Source organism: Salvelinus fontinalis, chromosome 28 (genome assembly GCF_029448725.1).
Source record: "Salvelinus fontinalis isolate EN_2023a chromosome 28, ASM2944872v1, whole genome shotgun sequence".
In the NCBI taxonomy this organism is placed as follows: domain Eukaryota; kingdom Metazoa; phylum Chordata; class Actinopteri; order Salmoniformes; family Salmonidae; genus Salvelinus; species Salvelinus fontinalis.
The window spans coordinates 33,550,432-33,574,524 of NC_074692.1; the positions used below are offsets into that span (position 1 = coordinate 33,550,432).

The following is a 24,093-nucleotide window of genomic DNA, read 5'->3' on the forward strand; positions in this document are numbered from 1 at the left end:
CTGTAACTGTAATATCTTATGCTTCACAGAGTCATGGCTGAACGACGACATTATCAACATACAGCTGGCTGGTTATACGCTGTATCGGCAGGATAGAACAGCAGTGTCTGGTAAGACAAGGGGTGGAACTATGCATATATGTAAACAACAGCTGGTGCACAATATCTAAGGAAGTCTCAAGGTTTTGCCCGCCTGAGGAAGAGTATCTCATGATAAGCTGTAGACCACACTATCTACCTAGAGAGTTTTCATCTATATTTTTCGTAGCTGTCTACATACCACCACAGACTGATGCTGACACTAAGACCGCACTTAATGAACTGTGTCCGCCATAAGAAAACAGGAAAACGCTCATCCAGAGGTGGCGCTCCTAGTGTTAGGGGACTTTAATGCAGAGAAACTTAAATCTGTTTTACCAAAATTCTATCAGCATGTTAAATGTGCAACCAGATGAAATAAGAACTAGACCACCTTTACTCCACACACAGAGACGCGTACAAAGCTCTCTCTCACCCTCCATTTGGCAAATCTGACCATAATTCTATCCTCCTGATTCCTGCTTAGAAGCAAATTTTAAAGCAGGAAGCACCAGTGACTCGGTCAAAACAAAAGTGGTCAGATGAAGCTACTGGACTGTTTTGCTAGCACAGACTGTAATATGTTCCATGGATTCATCCTATGGCATTGAGGAGTACACCACATCAGTCATTGGCTTCATCAATAAGTGCATTGATGACGTCGTCCTCACAGTGACCGTACGTACATACTTCAACCAGAAGCCATGGATTACAGGCAACATCCGCTCTGAGCTAAAGGCTATAGCTGCCGCTTTCAAGGAGTGGGACTCTAATGCGGAAGCTTATAAGAAATCCCGCTATGCCCTTCGACGAACCATCAAACAGGCAAAGTGTCAATACAGGACCAAAATCGAATCATACTACACCGGCTCTGACGTTCTTTGGATGTGGCACAGATTGCAAACCATTACAGAATACAAAGAGAAGCACAGCCGAGAGCTGCCCAGTGACACAAGCCTACCAGATGAGCTAAACTACTGCTCGCTTTGAGGCAAATAACACTGAAACATGCATGAGAGCACCAGCTGTTCTGGAAAACGGTGTGATCATGCTCACCTCAGCCGATGTGAGTAAGACCTTTTAAACAGGTCAACATTCACAATGCCGCAGGGCCAGACGTATTACCAGGACTGTGAAGGACTGCGTACTGTGAGCATGCGCTGACCAACTGGCAAGTGTCTTCACTGACATTTTCAACCTCTCCCTGTCCTAGTCTGTAATACCAACATGTTTTAAGCAGACCACCATAGTCCCTGTCCCCAAGAACACTACGGTAAACTGCCTAAATGACTACCGACCCGTAGCACTCACGTCTGTAGCCATGAAGTACTTTGAAAGGCTGGTCATGGTTCACATCAACACTATTATCCCAGAAACCCTAGACCCACTCCAATTTGCATACCGCCCTAACAGATCCAAAGATGACGCAATCTCACTCCACACTGCCCTTTCCCACATGGACAAAAGGAACACCTATGTGAGAATGCTATTCATTGACTACAGCTCAGCGTTCAACACCATAGTTCCCTCAAAGCTCAAGAGGTTTCTAAACAGCTTCTACCCCAAGCCATAAAACTCCTGAACATCTGATCAAATGGCTACCCAGACTATTTGCTTTGCCCCCCCCCCCCCCCTCATTTACGCCGCTGCTACTCTCTGGTATTATCTATGCATAGTCACTTTAATAACTCTACATACATATACATATTACCTCAATTACCTCGACTAACCGGTGGCCCTGCACATTGACTCTGTACTGGTACCCCCTGTATATAGTCTCCCTATTGTTATTTTACTGCTGCTCTTTAACTACTTGTTACTTTTATTTCTTATTCTTATTCGTATTTTATAAACTGCATTGTTGGTTAGGGGCTTGTAACAAAGCATTTCACTGTAAGGTCTACCTACAGCTGTTGTATTCGGCGCATGTGTCACGACTCCTACCAAAGGTGGCTCCTCTTCCTGTTCGGGTCGCGCTCGGCGGTCGTCACCGGCCTACTAGCTGCCACCGATCCCTTTTCCCTTTTCTGTTGGTTTTGTCTGATTTGTTTCATCTGTTTCTTGTTTAGTTTTTGAGTTGGGCTATTTAAGCCGGTAGGCCCGCCTGCTCTTTGTGCGGGCTTTATTATTTTTCCCACTGTGTTGACGTGTGGTAGTGCGTGTTGTTTAGTTACCTGTTTTGGGCATTTGTTTGATTACGCCCAGTTTCGTGGAGAGTACTACTTTTCCCTGTGCGTAAATAAGCACTATTCTGAACTTTCTGCCTCCTGCACCTGACTCCGCACCCACTACGCCTAGTGTGTTACAGCATGTGACTAATACAATTTGATTTGATTTGATTTACAACCGTTATTGTCAGTTGGTAACATCGACATCGCTGTCCACTCCTTTGCTAAAAACCCAAACCCAATAAAAACACTGGGAAGATTCTCCCATCAAAGGTGACTGTTTATAATAGCCTGGAACTCATTTTGTTGCTCATAACTGTCTGATTGAGAAACCGTTGGGTGGGAGGAACCATGGATATGCTTGCTAGCCCAGCTAGCTAGCTAACTGGCAGACCTTAGCTCTGTGGTTAATTAAGCTAGCTATCTATGCAGAAGATGAGTAGTAAGTAGCTAATCGTTTAGCTAATCACTTGTTAACCAGCTAGTGAACTGTTAGCTAACAATTTGATATATGTATGTAATTACCTTGTACAGACACTGTCAATTAATATAAGCCTAACTGTAGCTAAGTTAGCAGACCTTTATAGTTAGCAAGCTCAACACAGCTTTCTATCCTGAGCTGGATGGGTAGCTAGCTAAGCAGCTGGCATGTTCAATTATTGGGACAGTGAAGAATGTCTCTAACCACGATTATGGATAATCCTGAATGAATCGTGAATAATGATGAGTGAGAAAGTTAGACGCACAAAAATCACACCCCCCCCCCCCAATTTTTTTTTTATTGGTTATTGTATTGGTGAGAGGTTAGCATGTCTTGGGGCTATGATATTTGTACATCTAACCTTCTCACTCATCATTATTCACAATTCATTCAGGGCTATCTATAATCATACTAGCATCCACTTTAATGTAGAAGTGTTTCGAAATATATTATATTCTTATTTACAATAAAAGTGACACAGTACACTACTGGTCAAAAGTTTTAGAACACCTACTCATTCAAGGGTTTTTCTTTATTTTTACTATTTTCTACATTGTAGAATAATCGTGAAGACATCAAAACTACGAAATAACACATATGGAATCATGTAGTAGCCAAAAAAGTGTTAAACAAATGAAAATATATTTTATATTTGAGATTCTTCAAATAGCCACCCATTGCCTTGATGACTATGTACAAAAAGTGCTGTAATTTCTAAACGGTTCACCTGATATGGATGAAAATACCCTCAGATTAAAGCCAACAGACTACACGTTAACCTCACAGTCACTGTTTGATTTCAAACCCAAACATTTGGAGTATAGAGTCTAAATAATAAATGATTTCCAATAATTACGGAGGGCACTGTACTTTTTAAGTGAAGGCACCACCACAAACATTTGGCTGATAGACAGAGGTTGAGAGAGAGTGAAAGAGAGAAAGGGAGAGGCAGAGAGAGATAGGGAAAGGGGAAGAAAGAGAGGTGGGGCTCTTCTCTTGCAAGCCCAATTTGTTCTCCTGGCAAGTCAAAGATCTTCTCCCCTCAACCCCTCTCCCTCGTTCTCTTTTCAGAAAACATGTGATTTTCAATCTTCCACCCCCATTTTGACTCCAGGGGGTTTTAGACCAACCCACAGCCAAACAGCAAACTTATAAAAACCAATGCGATTCTAAACACTTTATCATTAACTCCTACAACCTGACACACTCAGAGAGAGAGAGAGAACACAGTGCAGAACCTTCAATACAGGAACACATATCAACCTGTTCACCTTCATAAAGGTAAGAGTAGCTTTATTTCTGTTTGATTTTTCTGAGAAGAAAAACATTTATTCCCTTGAAAATCCATGCACCAGTATTTGTTTCTTGGCTCAAGAAATGCAATGTCATTTTATTGGTTGTGTGTCCATTCGAGAGAGTAAAAAATTCAAAATCAAATAGCTAAATGATTCTTGGTATGACCGAATTAAAACAATTACACTTTGGATGGTGTAGCAATACACAGAGTCTCTACAAAGATACAGCCGTCCTTCCTAACTCAGTTGCCGGAGAGGAAGGAAACCGCTCAGGGATTACACCATGAGGCCAATGGTGACTTTAAAACAGTTACAGCGTTTAATGGCTGTGATAGGAGAAAACCGAGGATGGATCAACAACATTGTAGTAATTCCACAATACTAACCTAAATGGCGGAGTGAAAAGAAGGAAGCCTGTACAGAATAATATTCCAAACATGCATCCTGTTTGCAATAAGGCACTAAAGTAAAACTACAAAAAATGTGTCAAAGAAATTCACTTTATGTACTAAATACAAAGCTTTATGGCAAATCCAACACAACTGAGTACCACTTCATATTTTCAAGCATGGTGGTGGCTGCATCATGTTATGTATATGCTTGTCATTGGCAAGAACTAGGGAGTTTTTTAGGATAAAAAACCCCGGAATATAGCTTAGCACAGGCAAAATCCCAGAGGTTAACCTGGTTCAGGCTGCTTTCCAACAGACACTTGGAGACAAATTCACCTTTTCACTTTTCAGAAGGACAGCTGTAATTGCTGCAAAAGGTGATTAATGTATTGACTCAAGGGTGTGAAAACTTATGAAAATGAGACATTTCTGTATTTATTTATTTTTATAAATGTGCAAACATTTCTAGTAAACGGGTATGAAAACTTTTTAAACAACCTCTTAGGGATCCCTTAACGCTCGAATCCCGTTAACGGGATAGATTTGACAACATCCGATGAAATTGCAGAGTGCCAAATTCAAACTACAGAAATATACATATTTAACATTCATATAAATACAAGTGTAATACATCAAAATTAAGCTTAACTTCTTGTTAATCCAGCCGCTGTGTCAGATTTCAAAAAGGCTTTACGGTGAAAGCACACCATGCGATTATCTGAGGACAGCGCCCCGCATACAAAAACATGAAAAACATTTTTCAACCAGGCAGGTGCGACACAAAAGTCAGAAATAGCGATATATTAAATGCCTTACATTTGAAGATCTTCATCTTATTGCAATCCCAAATGTCTCAGTGACATAAGGAATGGTCGTTTTGTTCAATAAATTCCTTCTTTATATCCCTTAAAATGTCCATTTATTTGGCGTGTTTGATTCAGAAATAGACAGGTTCCAACTCGCCCAACATGACTACAAAATATCTAATAAGTTACCTTTAAACTTGGTCCAAACATTTCAAACAACGTTTCTAATCCAACTTCAGGTACCCTAAAATGTAAATAATCGATCAAATTTAAGACGGAGTAAACTGTTTCCAATACTGAAGAAAAATAACAAGGCTTCCTGTTCACGCGCACCAAAAGGCTTGAGTCCATCTGAGTGACACCTAGAAAGAATAGGACTACTTCTTCATTTCTCAAAAGAAAAACATCGAACAATTTCTAAAGACTGTTGACATCTAGTGGAAGCCATAGGAACTGCAATTTGGGCCCTAAAAAAATCAGGTTTCCCATAGAAAAGCATTTGAAAACACAATGACCTCAAAAATGTTTTCCCCTGGATGGATTGTGCTCAGGGTTTCGCCTGCCAAATCAGTTCTGTTATACTCACATACATTATTTTAACAGTTTTAGAAAGTTTAGAGTGTTTTATATCCAATACTACCATGCATACGCATATCCTAGCTTCTGGCAGTTTACTTTGGGCACGCTTTTCACCAGGACGTGAAAATACTGCCCCCTATCCCGAAGAAGCACTGTATATGATGTTAGGAAATTATTCTGTTTTGATTGGCAACACTTACTCATTTGATTTGTGGGTCTTATGTAGAGAGTTATACTGACAAAAAGGTGCCTATCTTTTGCATTTTGTGTGATAGCAATGTGAAAATGTTACTGTTGTTCTCATGTATGTTATTGCTGTGGGCATGTAAAACCTCCGTTTCGTACAAATGGTGTAAGACTGTAATAAAAAAGTCAAATTGAACAATCACATCTATGACCCCGTTTGACACTTTTTTTGTAGACCAACAGTGGACAATGGACAACAGTGGACAAAAGGTAATTTATTAGGCTTCCAAGGCTGGGGAAGTAGGTTGGAAAGCCTTTTGCTATTGTTAAAATGTTTTAAAATCAGGTGGAATTTCTATAATTCTAATATAAATGAATCTATCTTTAATATCATTAATATATCATTAATCTATCCTTAATATCATTAATCCTTAATATCATTAAGCTATCCTTAATATCATTAATCCTTAATATCATTAATCTTTCCTTAATATCATTAATATATCATTAATCTATCTTTAATATCATTAATCCTTAATATCATTAATCTATCTTTAATATCATTAATCCTTAATATCATTAATCTTTCCTTAATATCATTAATATATCATTACTCTATCTTTCATATCATTAATCCTTAATATCATTAATCTATCTTTAATATCATTAATCCTTAATATCATTAATCTATCTTTAACATCCTTAATCCAGAATATCATTAATCTATCCTCAATATCATTAATCTATCCTTAATATCATTAATCTATCCTTAATATCCTTAATCCTCAATATCATTAATCTATCCTTAATATCATTAATCTATCCTTAATATCCTTAATCCTCAATATCATTAATCTATCCTTAATATCATTAATCTATCTTTAATATCCTTAATCCTTAATATAATTAATCTATCTTCAATATCCTCAATATCCCCCCATGGCAGCCCCAACTATGCAACAGAAGCCACACCAAAGCCTTCTTTGCACACCTAGAATGGAGCATTGGCAGCCAATCTGATCCTCTGCAGCATCTCCACTCTGTTGGCGGGAGCTTCATCAGGGTGGACTGAGCTCTTCCAACACTGGTCTCCCAGTTCCCACCCCAGTCCCTGCATCCAGCGACTTGAGGGAGGTCTGTCAAATGTTCAGTCTGCTCTGCTCTCACGTGGTTGGCCAGGGACCTTGGCAAAGTCTCAGCCCACTCAACAAATATGTGCAGATGACACTATGCCTGTTAGTTCTTACGGGAATGAGCTGAATACCCCCTCTGACTTTAACTCTCCTAGAGGGTTTGTGTCAATGCACCTAAATGTGCCAAGTATGATTTAAAAAAACATGGTTAAATGGTTCTGTAAATCATTATACTGTATTTAGATGGGAACGATTACAGAAAGGGGAGGAGTGGCCATATATGTAAAATCTAATTTCATGACGTCCCAATCTTTAAAAGCTCCTGGTTGTAGATGTGTCCATAAACCAGAAAAGACATGCATTTGTGCTGGGATTTACCGACCCTCTGCTGCCATGGTGGATGCTTTTGGTGCTATATCCGAGTATTTAACACCTTTTTTTGTCCTCTGAGTTGGTCATTTTAGGGGATATCCCCGGCATCAGATCAATTTAAGAGTATATGCATTGATTTGATCTGATTCCATTGATCTCAAAACCCTTATTGATGAATTTAATTCTTACTAATCACCCCATAAATATTTGTCAAGTGGAGTTTTGCGTACTGTATGATCTCAGTGATCATTGTCCCATAGTATGTATTAGAGATACGAAACAGCAAAATACTAATCCTCGTTTAATATAGTTTTTTATTTAACCTTTATTTAACTAGGCAAGTCAGTTAAGAACAAATTCTTATTTACTATGACGGCCTACTCCGGCCAAACCCTCCCCTAATCCGGATGACGCTGGGACAATTGTGCGCCGCCCTATGGGACTCCCGATCACGTCCGGTTGGGATACAGCCCGGGATCAAACCCAGGTGTGTAGTGACGCCTCTATCACTGTGATGCAGTGCCTTAGACCGCTGCACCACTCAGGATCACAGAAAATTAAGAAGATACATTTCAAAAAATGTTCTCAACGGTTTTTACATGACATATTCTATTCTGATTTAGCCACTATTGCCTGTATTCTTGACCCTGAGTTGGCTCTAGAACATTTCTCCTCCATATGTATTCCTCTGGCAGATAAACATGCCCCTTTTAAACAATTCAGAGTCAAAGATAGATCTAACCCGTGGTTATCTTCTGAGCTATCTGAGCTCATTCCGATGAGATACCAAAGCAAGGAAAACTGACTCTGTAGTGAACTGGCAATCTTTCAGACAATTGAGAAACATATGTACTATATCGATTAAGAAAGCTAAATTAAGCTACTTTTTAAGCTTTATCTCTGACTCTGCTGGTGATTTTGGAAAAAAGTAAATGCACTGAAACGTACACATTCCTTGTCTTCCCTGCCTAAGTATATTCTGTCTGACTCTGGCATCATAACTGAGAAGAATGGGATAAGTGATACTTTTAATCATCATTTTATCCCAGCAGGCTTTTTATTTGAGAGAAACTGTGGTTTAATTGACCCTGGTCAGTTAATCGACTACTGTTCCCTCTGCCAGCCTCTAGCGGACTCGACGGTTAACCCGTCAACTTCTAGTGAATCTTTGTTTTCATTACAACAATTTACTATCTGTGATGTGCTAGATGCCTTGCGTATTAAGATTGATTTAAAAAAACATCCACTGGGGCTGATATGCTTGATCCATTTTTGCTGCTGCTCTCTGCCCCCCTGATTGCTAAATCATTAGGTGGCCATGTATTCCCCCTTCACAAAGATGGTGACCTTGTGACCTAAGTATTTCTAGGCCTATTTCTAAACTTTCTTGCCTAGCTAAAATATTATAATCCTTGATTCATTCTCAGCAAGGAAATGTTGAAATGTATTCTAAAATTACCAGGTAATTATTAATTTATACCAGGTCATAGCTCTATCCCTGCTGCATCCCTAGTTATAAATGATGTGGTTAACTGTATGGATAAAAAGCAACATTGTGCTGCCCTCTTCATTGACCTGTCAAAGGCTTTCAATACTGTTGTCGTGTCTTTGGCATCATTAAAACTGAAGACTTATTTATCAAATAACTCTCTGTAATTATTATTACGCGATTAAACTGATTAATCATGTAACTGTAATTAACTAGGAAGTCGGGGCACCAAAGAAAATATTCAGATTACAAAGTTATCATTTTCCTAATATAACTTTCAGATATTTTAATATCTGATCACTTTGTCTTCTGATTAATTATTATTATTTTTTTACCTCATGTTAGTCTCATTCCAAACGTCATAAATTGTTGGTTATCTGCACGAACCCAGTCTTCACTATGAGTCATCCATATATCAATTGTCTTAAATCCTTTATTTACTAACTAATTAATTCACAGAAATGCATAACACAAACAAACAAAGTAGATATGGTTACAAAGAAATGATAGGGGAATGTGCCCTAGTGGGCTAAACAGGCATGGTGGCTTGGTGGACAAAAGACTGAGGGGCGCGAAAGATAAAAGACACTACAAAGTTGATAATTATAACGATTGAAATGCTAATCCTTTGCACATGAACGCTCACTCATTCGGGAATAATTGCAATCAATATATATCAATTTACGCTCAGTGTGTCACGTGATCTCTGTTGGAATCGTCCAAGGAGGACGATTGGAAGTTCATCCGCCCGTCTTTCGTGGTTAGAATGGATACCTCAGAGTCCCATTCAGAAATGTTGTATTAGAATAGATATTTCGGCAGTTGTCGGTCTTCGCCTTCAATGATACCGAATTCCTAGCTGCAGACTAGTAATTAATATCTAAGACTTGTTCTTATTCTGTTGGTATCGATAGTCTTAGAGTTTCAACAACCGTTACAACCTTAGCTTATACTCAGGTTTTATGGTCTGAAACCTTAGCCCTCTCGTGGAAATCGAGGTAGGCTGGTCTCGTCTCAACCCTTAGCCCTCTCGTAATTGAGGTAAGCTCGGTCTGAAGTGGGAAAACCCAGGTGGGTGTCCCATGATGCCGGATCCTGCCTGTGCTCAGGGGGCGGTCCTCTGACTTAGTTAAACTCCAAAGGGAATTGGAATTTCCTTCATTAAACAGTCTAAAATCACATTACATAATTTCACAAATAGTTTCATCTTTACTCATTAATTTTATACAACAATTAGATGTAAGCCTCATAACTGAGACTGTTGTATAAACAGGATTATGGTAATGTGGCTGTATTGTCTCTCATGAGTTTCATGAAATTGTACCAAACAGACCAGTTCGTAGCTCGTTACTTCACCGATCTTTTATACCTTCTCCAGAACATCAATGTTGCTCGGACCTCAAGTTCTGTGAGGTGGAAGAAATTCCTTTGTTCTCTCTATGAAAACTCACTCTCTCTCTATACTGTGGCCATGAGGAGATAATCTCCTCCAGGAATTTACGACCTCTCTGTCCACAGCAGCCTGGGTGTAGGAGACAGAGAGAGATGGTGCAGAGGTAGGGGGATGGTGCTCGCTGTTGTGTATGCTATTGCAACCACGGTTGACCAGGCTCTACCTGAACTACAGTCTGCCTTCATTGTATTACAGAAAAACTTTATTGACCTGTAATTAGTATTGAATGCAGGTAAAACTAAATATATGTTGTTCTCTAGTGCACATAAAAATAACTCTGATTTAAGCATATGTACTTTGGATGGTGTCCATATTGATTATGTCCCTGCTTACAAATATCTGGGCATCTGGATAGATGAAAAGCTGTCTTTTAAAAAGCATATTTACGAGTTAGTTAAGAAGCTGAGAATAAAAATGGACTCCTTCTTTAGAAAAATAGTATTAAGCAGATTATTCAGTCGACGTGCCTATCGGTCCTAGACTATGGCGACATCTACTGTACCAGTCAAAAGTTTGGACACACCAACTTATTCAAGGGTTTTTCTTTATTTGTACTATTTTCTACTTTGTAGAATAATAGTGAAGACATAAAAACTGTGAAATAACACATATTGAATTATGTAGTAACCAAAAAAGTGTTAAACAAATCAAAATGTAATTTATATTTGAGATTCTTCAAAGTAGCCACCCTTTGCATTGATGACAGCTTTGCACACTCTTGGAATTCTCTCAACGACCTTCATGAGGTGGTCACCTGGAATGCATTTCAATTAACAGGTGTGCCTTGTTCAAAGTTAATTTGTGGAATTTCTTTCCTTCTTAGTGCGTTTGAGAGGTTGCTGGATCGAATCCCCGAGCTGACAAGGTAAAAATCTGTCATTCTGCCCCTGAACAAGGCAGTTAATCCACTGTTCCCCGGTAGGGCATCATTGTAAATAAGAATTTGTTAACTTGCCTAGTTAAATAAAGGTTAATTAAAAAACATTATCATTAATTTATTCTTAATTTCTTTCATCCTTAATATCATTAATCCTCAATATCATTAATCCTCAATGTCATTAATCCTTAATATCATGAATCCTTAATATTATTAATCTATCCTTAATTTCTTTAATCCTTAATATCTTTCCTTATTGTTTTCCCAGGAGAAAACAGTTTTTGTGAATGTTGAATAGCCACCATGAGGCCCGCTGGACTTTCCATTTTCATTGCCATTCTCTCAGCCTCTGTCCCGGGGTGCGGCTCCATGTGGCCTTACTCCAGACCGGAGTGGCAACAGGTTGACAATAATCGGCCAAATGAAGTGGAAATTCACTTAGTGCTTGGGCCACCCAATGTCTTCATCAATGACCAAGCTTACATCGATTACGAATCTTCTTACTTCATAGGGAAAAAAACTAAGGTGTTGGTTTTAAAATTAAACATAGACCAAAATGGTCAACCTACATTTCAAGAGCTTAGCAGGCCAAATGGGATGAGCGATGTACTTATTCAGAATGCTGATAGAGTCAAGATTACCTTGATTTCTCATGGTAACAGAAAACTTGTAGAGTCAACAAACTATGGTTCGAAATATTATGTGGTGGACTACAACATCAACAACTTGAATTACTATCAACTGGCTAATGTGGTGAAGTTATTGGTCAGCAATATGAGACAAGTCCAAGTTGAAATGCGATTCATTGTGTGCAATGCTGGAACGGATGCCGCAGGGAATTACATGACTGGATTCATGAAGGAGGTGAATAATAATAATCAGGGGTTCCAGCTCCGTGAGATTGTGGCGTACGACACCTTCGTGTCAACAACCAACACATTTAATGTTTACCAAACCCAAACGGTTGATGTTCCTGAAAAACTATTCTGGAGTTATGAAAAAGCGGGTATTATGCCAGCTTTTTCTGATCTCTTTAACCATGGGCAAATGAGGAATGAAATTAACATAAAAGATGAAAGAAGAGTTTTGTTCAGTTATGAACATGGAAACGTGCTTCGCAGCCCCTTGCGAAAAATTACTAATATTAATAATAACCAAATGGACGTCGACATGGAAACAAACATAAACCAGCTTAATGACCAAAACAGCTTTGGGGAGCAGCTTGATAATAACTTACATGGTTGTTTTAAGAAGAGGCGACGACGCAGAAATGTGTGCAATTCAGAAGAATATGTGGTGAAGGACAAGTCACTACGCATTAAAGACGGTCAAGTGGAGGTGGAAGTGGCAAGCAGGAGGAACCCAGAGGACACCCACCTGGTCTCCTTCCCTCTAGATGAGTCCAAAACCTTCTACACCCGGCAGATCGAAGAGAATGCCATGCATCAGGGCAGTCGGGTGAAAGCGGCAGGTGGGGGTGCCCTGGACAAGATCAACAGAGGCATGGCGGTGTATGGCATTGTGGCTGGCTTCATTGGGGCGGGGAAGTTTTTTGCAGAGAATGATACAGCTAGAGGGGCTTTCACTCTCACCCAGTCTCTACACGGGCTCGGGGGGCTGACTGGCGTGAATCAACAGCTCTCCAAAATGTCCCAGAACATATTAAAAAGCACCATCCGTAAAGGGGCAGAGAGATTGGGTCTAGAGAAGACATTGGAGAGAGTAAGCGGCTCACTGGAAAGAGTTCAGGAGAGTGCCGCTGGACAATTTCTGAAGGACATTCCCTTCGTTGGCTTGGGTTTCCAATTCTATTTCATAGCTGAAGATTCTGTAGCTATTCAGACAAGCAACAACTCTGACCCAGAACAGAAGAAATATTATGGCTTAAAAGTTTCAAACTTAGTCTTGGACGTGTCAACCACTGTGCTGTCCATCGCTGAAGTGGCCTTCCCTCCGGCCGCACTCATTCTGGAGCCCATAATCATTGGTCTGACCATAGTTAGGATGTCTATCAGTGATTTTTACTGCGATGTTGTGAGTGAGCTGGACCGACTTCCCAAGGGGGCTAATGACATACAGAAACTGACTGCTGTTTTAAAAGGGTTAGGGGAAGGTGCTTTGGATTTTGGGACCGGAGGGCTGCTGAGGCAGATGAAAGAGGTGGATGAAGAATACAGGAAAAACCAAGAGCTTCTGCGAAATTTGTCTTCTCCCGGTGCCTATTACAGAATAGTGGCCAATGACGGTAACGTAAGCACCATCGACCTGACGGAAGGGGCGCTCTCACAATATGGGGGTTTGATAACGGTCCGGCTGTCGAACCACGGCAATGTCACCATTCAGATTGGAGGCATTGATGATGGGCGAGGCGGGGTCAAAACCATTGTGAAAACATTCCACAACCCCGCCATTCAGAGCATCATTCTTGGGGTGGGGGAGTCTCGCCAGTTCCTGTACACCCAGAAGACTGCAAACCTGTGGTGGGTCATCCCAGTGCACTCCCAACAGGTCATCTGTGGAGAACTCCTGCTCCGCTCCTCCCTGTTCGGCACCTATTATGGGAATGACAAGGACAACTCATTCTTTGCCCTCCATCAACCCGCAGCAGAGCAGCCTTCACCAGCTCCCTCAGACCCCTGCGCTTATGGAGGCCTGGATTTGGACTACGTGATCCGGAACTACCGCTACACCATCCACGGTCATGGGGGGGATGACATTTTCTTTCTCGGGTCGCAGGCTTCGGTGCTCTCTGGCGGAGAAGGGAGGGACCTTTACGTCTTTCCCACAGACGGAAGCATTTCTGAGATTGACAATTTCTCCCACGATTTGTTTGAGGATCACCTGTTGATAAAAGCCCCTTTCAGCCGCATTGATTGTATCCGGAATCAAAACGATCTTCTCCTCGTTTACGGACAACAGAAGAAGCACCAGATCACCATTAGGAACTGGTTTACCCACAGTAACGTTGACTACTATCAGCACATGACATTTCAGTCTGCTGATGGCGTCATGTTTAAAATAGCAGACAGAGGACTTATTGGGAACAAGTTCCATACTAACTGTGTCCCGGAAACTCTGGACAACACCAAATCCCAAAGTCCGGTATCTCTCAGACTGGAGGGGGATTACCAAAGCGTAATCAGGGTTTTGGGCAGCAATTTTAGTGACAGCATTTTAGGCAACAAGAGGGACAACGTTCTCAATGGTGGTCTGGGAGCAGATGTACTTGAAGGAGGAGAGGGAGCCGACACCTATGAGATCTTCCCAGCAGAAGGCTGTGATATCATCAACAACTACGCCACAGACCAGAAAATAGACTTGGTGGTGTTTCACGTGCCCTTCCAGAGGATTCGTGCAGAACTGCTGGATGAGGGTGTTCGGGTGACAGACGAAGAAGAGCCGAAGTCAACGTGCTTCCATTTGCAAAAGTGGAACACTGACAGACAATATCAACACTTGGCGTTTCTGTCTTCTGATCATGTGACTTTTTCCATCTCAAAAAGTGAAGACAGTGGGCTGGTAAAGACGCCGCTGATTGTCGACCTCAGCACGGAGCAACATGGCAGGACCGTCAACCTCAACAAAACTGACCAACACTTCCACACTGTGGTGACTGTCTTCGACTCCCCCTATGATGACATCATTGTCGGGAATGTGCTGGGAAATTTCCTCAGCTGCAGTGGGGGCAGGGACCACCTGCAGGGAGGAGGTGGCAGTGATAAATACGTCATCAAGTCTGGCTGCGGAGGAGCTCATATCAACAATCTCGCAGAAGACAAAACTAGCGACGTTTTGTTTATCCAGTATGCCTGGGGGGAAATCAAAACAGAGCTTCGATTGCCACACCTTGTGTTGAAGGTGGCAGTTGTTAACATTGAAGTCATCCTGTGGGACTGGTTCCAGGGTGAGAACTTCCAACACCTGGTTGTGCAGACTTCTGACGGCATCATCGCCACCTTGCCGCTCAATGCGTCCGACCAGGACATCATGAGTCCCATGGAAATTAACCTCAGCAAGGAGGAGTGTATAGACCAGAAACAAATATTTGACTTGAGCAAAGAGCCCTGGAGGAAAGTGGAAAGGTTCCAAGCCAAATCTAGCAAGTGTTCATACACTGTGATTGGAAACTCGTTGGACAACTTCATTGACCCTGGCATTGGAAACATTAACAAGTACCAGTACCTGCGGGGGGGCAATGGGTCAGACACCTATGTCATTGGCCATGCATACGGCTATGAGAACGAAATTGACAACGAGGCAGGAGACATGAAAATGGACAACCTCTTCCTCCAGGTCCTCTATGAAGACGTCAAAGTTCTCCTGGAGGAACACCACATTATCATGTTCTCCTGCTCTAGGAACGACTCGGTCCGTGTCCGCTTGCTGAAGTACTTGAAGGGGCCGAAGTTTCAGCACCTCCTGGTTCGTTCCTTGGATGGATTTCTGTTCAAAATCAATGGTGATTCTTACCCCTACAAGTCCGTCCTCAGCATTGACATGGCATCCTCCTCCAAGAGCTGCAACATCAGCTGTGCCTCATCAGGAAGTGAATTCAGCAATGTTTCTAGAATACGTGGCGCCACTGCCTTCAGTAACTACATCACAGGGAGCAACGGCAGTTTCCTGATTGCCGGGGGCAACATGAATGACTATATCCATGGCAACCAGGGAAGCGAGATGATCGAGGGCTTTGGAGGAAATGACATCATCATCGGAGATGGCGGGAATGACATCCTGGAGGGGGGAGAAGGGGAGGATGAAATCCAGGGTGGCGAGGGAGACGACTTCATCTACGGGGGAGGTGGGGCCGACAGGATTGACGGGGGTCCTGGGATAGATACAGTGTTCTTCAGTGGAGACGTGCGGACAGGCAGCGGGGTCACGGTGGACCTGCACTCAGGCAGGGGGTGGGGAGCAGACGCAGAGAATGACACCTTCACTGGTGTGGAGAGGGTGATTGGGACAGAGTTCAAAGACCTGCTGATTGGCGACAACGAGGACAACCAGCTGATTGGGAAATTCGGAGATGACAGTCTGGTGCCGAAACACGGGTCAGACCTGCTGTGCGGGGGGCCAGGAAGAGACCTTTACATTCTGGACGACAGCAGCGGAGTGAAACACATCGACAACTTTGCCTCAGATGGGATCGAGGATAGCGTTCTAATTCGTAACTTCGCCCCCCAGGACGCCTGCTTCTTTACTTTAGAAGGAAATCTTGTTGTTTCTCTGCGCTACCGAGACCCTCTTCTAAACCTGATTGGCAGAGACTCGCTCACTGTTATATTTGACAACTGGAGCAGCAACCGCTCGCTTTACCAGCACATCAGCTTTGCCTTTGCAAACAACACCCTGACTGACTCATCCTACTTCAGCTCAGCTGTTGAGATTAGCCCCTCCCTCAAGGCTTTTAACTCATCCCTTCCACCCTTCAGCGTGACACGTGCTAATGAGACAGCCATTGAAGTCGAAGACATGGCTCTGGGGAGAGTAAGAAGTGTGGCAGAGTCAATGTTCCGCTGTCATTTAAAAGTGTCAGACCAGCTTTTCCACACTGACACTTTAACTTGGGGTAACATCTCCTCATTGGAAATCACTGGCCTCCAATCTGGAGTCCTTTACACCTTGCAGCTTTACCTGACGAAATGTGAAGTTCCAGTGCTGGTTTTATGGGAGGCATCACAGAGAACGAAACCCAATCCGCCAGCGTCTCTGAAAGTGCTGCACGTCACCCACAGCAGTGTGATGATAAACTGGGCGGCACCCCCTATGGGATCCGACCCCGACAGTGAGAGGTACACTTACGTGGTGCTTGTGGAAGAAGACAGTGGTGACCTGGTGGCGCACTTCAACACCAGCGACACTATGGCGGAAATCCGCGACTTAAAACCCAAATCTGCATTCAGGGTCTTTGTGTCATCGGTAATAGAAGAGATGAAAAGTCAGAAGGCTGTCTTCCCACCAATAGAAACTCTAAGCATATGCCAAGGCTTCATCGCCCCCAGTGGAAGCACTATCGTTGAGGAGAAAATGACAGGGGATGGACCGGTGGCGGTGATTGAGTGCCTGGAGGGCTACCAGCTGACCTCTAGCTCTGAAATTCAATGCACACCAACAGACCTATTACTACCCGTGGATAGGCCCTGTGTCCCCAGAGGCTGCATCCATTTGGGCGATCATGTTCCTCATGGCAGAACTATCTCTGTTATCTGTCTTGGCTTCCTCTTCGAAAGCACGTGTCACTACGGTACTTTACAACCCACCCCTCCGTTGTGCTGCAGGACCCCACCGGAGATCAACAACGGGCATTACCAATCCTTGCAACACTCAAACTCCATTACAATCGTCTACAGCTGTGACTCAGGGTACGATCTTTTCGGGGTGTCCAGCTTTACATGCCAGGTAGAATCAGGAGAGTGGTTACCACCCACTAGAGGTGGAATACTGCAATGCAAATCAATCCCCTGCCTTGCCCCTCCCCAGGTTCCTCATGGTAAATTCTATTCACCTTCAGGTAGCACAGGGGATTTCAAACAAGGCGACTCTCTGTACTTGAGATGTGATGATTTCTACCACATTTCCTCTGAGGACAGCACCATAACCTGCCACGGTGGTGACTGGGGATTGATAACCTCATCCTGTGAGCCTAACTTCCATCTTGTCAACATTCAAGATGGCCTTTATGACTTAGTTGGCAATATCGTGGCATGGGGAGTTTCCTTCCAAAATATTGGTCCCTATGCCAGGTTATCCTGCGAAGACAGACAGTTGGAGTTTGTAACACTGACATGGGCTCTCGGGAGTACACAGGTGAAATGTAGAAAAGTAAAGCTGCAGACAAGTGGCTCGGATTACACAGGGATCGTTGAAGGGAACGTGGACGGGGCCGGTTGGAGCAAAATTTGTGTTGAAGACTCAACTGCAGCTAAAGCTGTCTGTGGATCCCTGTTTCCTGGTCATGGTGAGTAAGCATTTGTGTACAGTTGGGGTCCAACATGATTGATACCCTTGATAATGTTGACTGTATGAATTAAATAGACACACACACACACAAAAGTATAGACAGACACACAGACATAGACACACAGACACACACATTGACACACTCACTAAACACACACAGAGAGACACACACACAGACATACAGAGAAATACACACAGCAAAAAGTGCTATGTTTCTGTTTCCATGACAGATGTTGTGTTTATACTGCTGTTTCCATGACAGATATTGTGTTCATATTTCTGTTTCTATGACAGATAGTGTTTATATTTCTGTTTCCATGACAGATGTTGTGTTCATATTTTTGTTTCCATGACAGATGTGTGTTATATTGCTGTTTCCATGACAGACGTTGTGTTTATATTTCTGTTTCTATGACAGATATTGTGTTTATATTTCTGTTTCTATGACAGATGTGTCTAATACTGCTGTTTCCATGATAGATGTTGTGTTAATATTTCTGTTTCCATGACAGATATTGTGTTCATATTTCTGTTTCTATGACAGATAGTGTTTATATTTCTGTTTCCATGACAGATGAGTGCTATGTTTCTGTTTCCATGACAGATATTGTGTTCATATTTTTGTTTCCATGACAGATGTTGTGTTTATATTTCTGTTTCTATGACAGATATTGTGTTCATATTTTTGTTTCCATGACAGATGTGTGTTTATATTTCTGTTTCCATGACAGACGTTGTGTTTATATTTCTGTTTCTATGACAGATATTGTGTTTATATTTCTGTTTCTATGACAGATATTGTGTTCATATTTTTGTTTCGATGACAGATGTGTGTTATATTGCTGTTTCCATGACAGACGTTGTGTTTATATTTCTGTTTCTATGACAGATATTGTGTTTATATTTCTGTTTCCATGACAGATGTTGTGTTTATATTTCTGTTTCTATTACAGATATTGTGTTATATTTCTGTTTCCATGACAGATGTTGTGTTTATATTTCTGTTTCTATGACAGATATTGTGTTCATATTTTTGTTTCCATGACAGATGTGTGTTATATTGCTGTTTCCATGACAGATGTTGGGTTTATATTTCTGTTTCTATGACAGATATTGTGTTTATATTTCTGTTTCTATGACAGATATTGTGTTTATATTTCTGTTTCTATGACAGATATTGTGTTTATATTTCTGTTTCCATGACAGATGTTGTGTTTATATTTCTGTTTCTATGACAGATATTGTGTTCATATTTTTGTTTCCATGACAGATGTGTGTTTATATTTCTGTTTCTATGACAGATATTGTGTTTATATTTCTGTTTCTATGACAGATATTGTGTTTATATTTCTGTTTCTATGACAGATATTGTGTTTATATTTCTGTTTCCATGACAGATATTGTGTTTATATTTCTGTTTCTATGACAGATATTGTGTTTATATTTCTGTTTCCATGACAGATGTTGTGTTCATATTTCTGTTTCTATGACAGATATTGTGTTATATTGCTGTTTTCATGTGCTCTTGTATTTTGTTGCTGTTGTGTATACAGAATGGACAACATCGGTGATCGACAGTGGAGGGTTTGTTTCTCAACAGACACACGTCTGTGATGTCATGGGATGTAGGTTCATACCAGAAACATTGACCTGCAACAAACAGATCCAGTGCAGACACAGCTGTGATCCCTATACAGTTCCCAACGGTCAAGCATTTTGTGCCTCCAATTTTGAAGGAGAAAAATGCGATATAACGTGTAACCGACTCTATAATCTCGAAGTCTCCTCTCAGATCCAGTGTACCAGTTCTGGATGGTCAAGCTTTCCCTACTGCATCGGTGAGTGGACGTCAACATGGTTATAGTTCTTTTTTTATTTGGCTACCAACAAAGGCTACGAAATCTTACTTCCATTTTCTCCCCAATTTGGAATAGCCAGATATTGACATATTTATGAAAATAAATTGAGAGCAGTAAATGAAGCGACCAGTACATGGGATGTCTAAGTGTAATAATCACAACAACAACACCACCAACAAGAGATTTCATAGTAAAAACACAATTCAGCATAAGACAAGGGTAGCCTACACTACATTTATAAAAATCTTCCCACATTTTCAGCCTGATTTTTCAGAAGGGGCACAGAGGAAAATAGGGTTGCATAATAACACCTTTGATACACCAGAAAGGTTTTAAAATGTATTTTTCCAAAGTCGTATGCAATTGACCATACAATGCAATCTGAAAATACAGCCTCGTTAAATAATTGTATGTACATAGAAATGTGCTCTAAAATATAACTCACTGAATTATTTTACTAAATAAGACATGACCCCTCGTCTTAAACGTTCTGTGACTAAAAAGGGTTGAATAGAACTTAGTCCAGTAAAATACTCGTGCTTAACTGGGGGCAATGCAATGTTTTGAATGATACTTTACAAAAACCAGAAGAATAACACCCTGCTGGCTCACGTCTGAAACTAGGCAGGGTTGGTCCTGGTCGGTCCCTGAATGGGAGACCAGATGGTGTTGGAGGGCCAGTAGGAGTCACTCTTTCCTCTGGTCTAAAAAGTGTTCCAATACCCCAGGGCAGTGATTGGGGACATTGCCCTGTGTAGGGTGCTGTCTTTTGGATGGGATGTTAAACAGGTGACCTGACTCTCTCTGTGGTCGCTAAAGATCCCATAGCACTTATTGTAATAGTAGGGCTGTTAACCCTGGTGTCCTGGTTAAATTCCCAATCTAAACATCATGGCCACCTAATCATCCCCTGCTCCCAATTGGCTCATTCATCCCTCTTCCCTGTAACTATTACCCAGGTTGTTGCGAAAATGAGAATGTGTTCTCAGTCAACTTACTGGGTAAATAAATATTATAAAAACCTGAACAGCCTGTAATAACTGTATTATTTGATGAAATGTGCATGTTAAAGGTCCAATCAGCTTGTTTTAAAAGAAAAATCTCAATTTCAAATAATTTATGGGTAACAATGAAGTACGTTACTGTGATTGCTGTGATTGCACAGCCAGAAGAGGACTGGCCACCCCCTCATAGCCTGGTTCCTCTCTAGGTTTCTTCCTAGGTTTTGGCCTTTCTAGGGAGTATTTCCTAGCCACCGTGCTTCTACACCTGCATTGCTTGCTGTTTGGGGTTTTAGGCTGGGTTTCTGTACAGCACTTTGAGATATCAGCTGATGTCAGAAGGGCTATATAAATACATTTGATTTGATTGTTTTCAATTAAAATTTTTAAAAATAAACAAAAATGGCTTCTTAGCAAAGAGCAATTTCTCAAGCAAGAATTTAGCTAGGACTGTCTGGGAGTGATCTGAGTTGGGAGGGGGAAAATGAAAACTAGCTGTTATTTGTTGTTACGGCTGATTTCCTCCTCTTCGTCTGAAGAGGAGGTTTAGGGATCGGAACAAGACGCAGAGTGGAAAGTGTCCATGTTTTATTAAGAAATAAACTGAACACTACACGAAACAAAATAACAAAGAGAATCTAACCGAAAGACAGTCCCGTGTGACACGAACACTGACACGAAATACAAACACCCACAAAAACACACGTGAAACCCCGGCTGCCTAAGTATGATTCTCAATCAGGGACAACGATTGACAGCTGCCTCTGATTGAGAATCATACCAGGCCGAACACACAAAACCCCAACATAGAAAACAACACATAGACAACCCACCCAACTCACGCCCTGACCATACTAAATAAATACAAAACAAGAGAAAACAGGCTAGGAACGTGACAGAACCCCCCCCCTCAAGGTGCGAACTCCGGGCGCACACCTAAAACTCTAGGGGAGGGTCTGGGTGGGCGTCTGTCCGCGGTGGCGGCTCTGGCGCGGGACGTGGACCCCACCTTAACAATGTCTTTGTCCGCCTCCTTAATCGCCCCGTGGCCTTCTATGAGCGGCGATCCTCACCGCCGACCTTGGCCTGGGGACCCTAGCCATGGGTCCCGAATGCACGGGGAATTCAGGCAGCACCGGACAGGCGGGAGACTCCGGCAGCGCTGGAGTGAAGGGCGCCTCTGGCAGATCCTGGCTGGCGGGCGGCTCTGGCAGATCCTGGCTGGCGGGCGGCTCTGGCAGCTCCTGGCTGGCTGGCAGCTCCTGGCTGGCTGGCTCTGGCGGATCCTGGCTGGCTGGCTCTGGCGGATCCTGGCTCGCTGGCTCTGGCGGATCCTGGCTGGCTGGCTCTGGCGGATCCTGGCTGGCTGGCTCTGGCGGATCCTGGCTGGACGGCTCTGGCAGCTCCTGGCTGGACGGCTCTGGCAGCTCCTGGCTGACGGCTCTGGCTGGTCATGGCTGGCTGACGGCTCTGGCTGGTCATGGCTGGCTGACGGCTCTGGCTGGTCATGGCTGGCTGACGGCTCTGACTGGTCATGGCTGGCTGACGGCTCTGGCTGGTCCTGTCTGGCGGACGGCTCTGGCTGGTCCTGTCTGGCGGACGGCCCTGGCTGCTCCTGCCTGGCGGACGGCTCTGGCTGCTACTGTCTGGCGGACGGCTCTGGCTGATCCTGTCTGGCGGACGGCTCTAGCGGCTCGGGACAGACGGGCAGCTCTGACAGCTCGGGACAGACGGACAGCTCTGACGGCTCGGGACAGACGGGCAGCTCCGACGGCTCGGGACAGACGGGCGGCTCAGATGACCCTGGGCAGGCAGGCAGTTCAGACAGCGCTGGGCAGGCAGGCAGTTCAGACAGCGCTGGGCAGGCAGGCAGCTCAGACAGCGCTGGGCAGGCAGGCAGCTCAGACAGCGCTGGGCAGGCAGGCAGCTCAGACAGCGCTGGGCAGGCAGGCAGCTCAGACAGCGCTGGGCAGGCAGGCAGCTCAGACTCTGGCTGCGCTGGAGAGGAGGAAGGCTCTGACAGCGCTGGGCAGGCAGGCAGCTCAGACAGCGCTGGGCAGGCAGGCAGCTCAGACAGCGCTGGGCAGATGAGAGCAACTGGAGAGAGAACCCGGAGAGACAGCCTGGTACGGGGGGCTGCCACCGGAGGACTGGTACGTGGAGGTGGCACCGGATATACCGGACCGTGAAGGAGTACATGCGCTCTTGAGCACCGAGCCTGCCCAACCTTACCAGGTTGAATGGTCCCCGTAGCCCTGCCAGTGCGGCGAGGTGGAATAGCCCGCACTGGGCTATGCTGGCGAACCGGGGACACCCCTTGTAAGGCTGGTGCCATGTACGCCGGCCCGAAGAGACGCACTGGAGACCAGATGCGTTGGGCCGGCTTCATGACACCCGGCTCGATGCCCAACCTAGCCCTACCAGTGCGGCGAGGTGGAATGGCCCGCACTGGGCTAAGCACGCGTACTGGGGACACCGTGCGCTTCACCGCATAACACGGTGTCTGACCAGTACGACGCCCTCTCACTCCACGGTAAGCACGGGGAGTTGGCTCAGGTATCCTACCCGGCTTTGCCACACTCCGCGTGTGCCCCCCCCAAGAAATGTTTGGGTCTGACTCTCGGGCTCCCAACCGCGTCGCCGCGCTGCCTCCTCATACCAGCGCCTCTCTGCCTTCGCTGCCTCCAACTCCGCCTTGGGACGGCGATATTCCCCTGGCTGAGCCCAGGGTCCCTTGCCGTCCAGGATCTCCTCCCAAGTCCAGGAGTCCTGTGTCTGTTTCTGCTGCTGCTGTCGCTGCCCTTTTCCACTCTGCTTGGTCCTTTGGTGGTGGGTGTTTCTGTTACGGCTGATTTCCTCCTCTTCGTCTGAAGAAGAGATGTAGGGATCGGACCAAGACGCAGAGTGGAAAGTGTCCATGTTTTATTAAGAAATAAACTGAACACTACACGAAACAAAATAACAA

General features: G+C 43.5%; 1 protein-coding gene across 5 annotated transcripts in view; it reads left to right on the top strand.

Moving 5' to 3' along the window:
• Nucleotides 1–24,093, top strand: part of LOC129826620 (uncharacterized) — a 48,499-nt gene that overhangs the window by 21,412 nt on the left and 2,994 nt on the right. The window contains exons 1-6 of one of the 5 annotated variants that reach the window (XM_055887540.1): nucleotides 3,781–4,007; nucleotides 6,220–6,254; nucleotides 6,948–7,118; nucleotides 11,255–11,296; nucleotides 11,577–18,266; nucleotides 19,822–20,106. In XM_055887540.1, the coding sequence (XP_055743515.1) occupies nucleotides 11,612–18,266; nucleotides 19,822–20,106 (6,940 nt within the window). In that variant the 5' untranslated portion in view covers nucleotides 3,781–4,007; nucleotides 6,220–6,254; nucleotides 6,948–7,118; nucleotides 11,255–11,296; nucleotides 11,577–11,611. Of the gene's footprint in view, nucleotides 1–3,780; nucleotides 4,008–6,219; nucleotides 6,255–6,947; nucleotides 7,119–11,254; nucleotides 11,297–11,576; nucleotides 18,267–19,821; nucleotides 20,107–24,093 lie in introns of those variants that run through there. The other 4 variants (XM_055887539.1, XM_055887538.1, XM_055887541.1 and 1 more) reach the window with 4 other exon arrangements.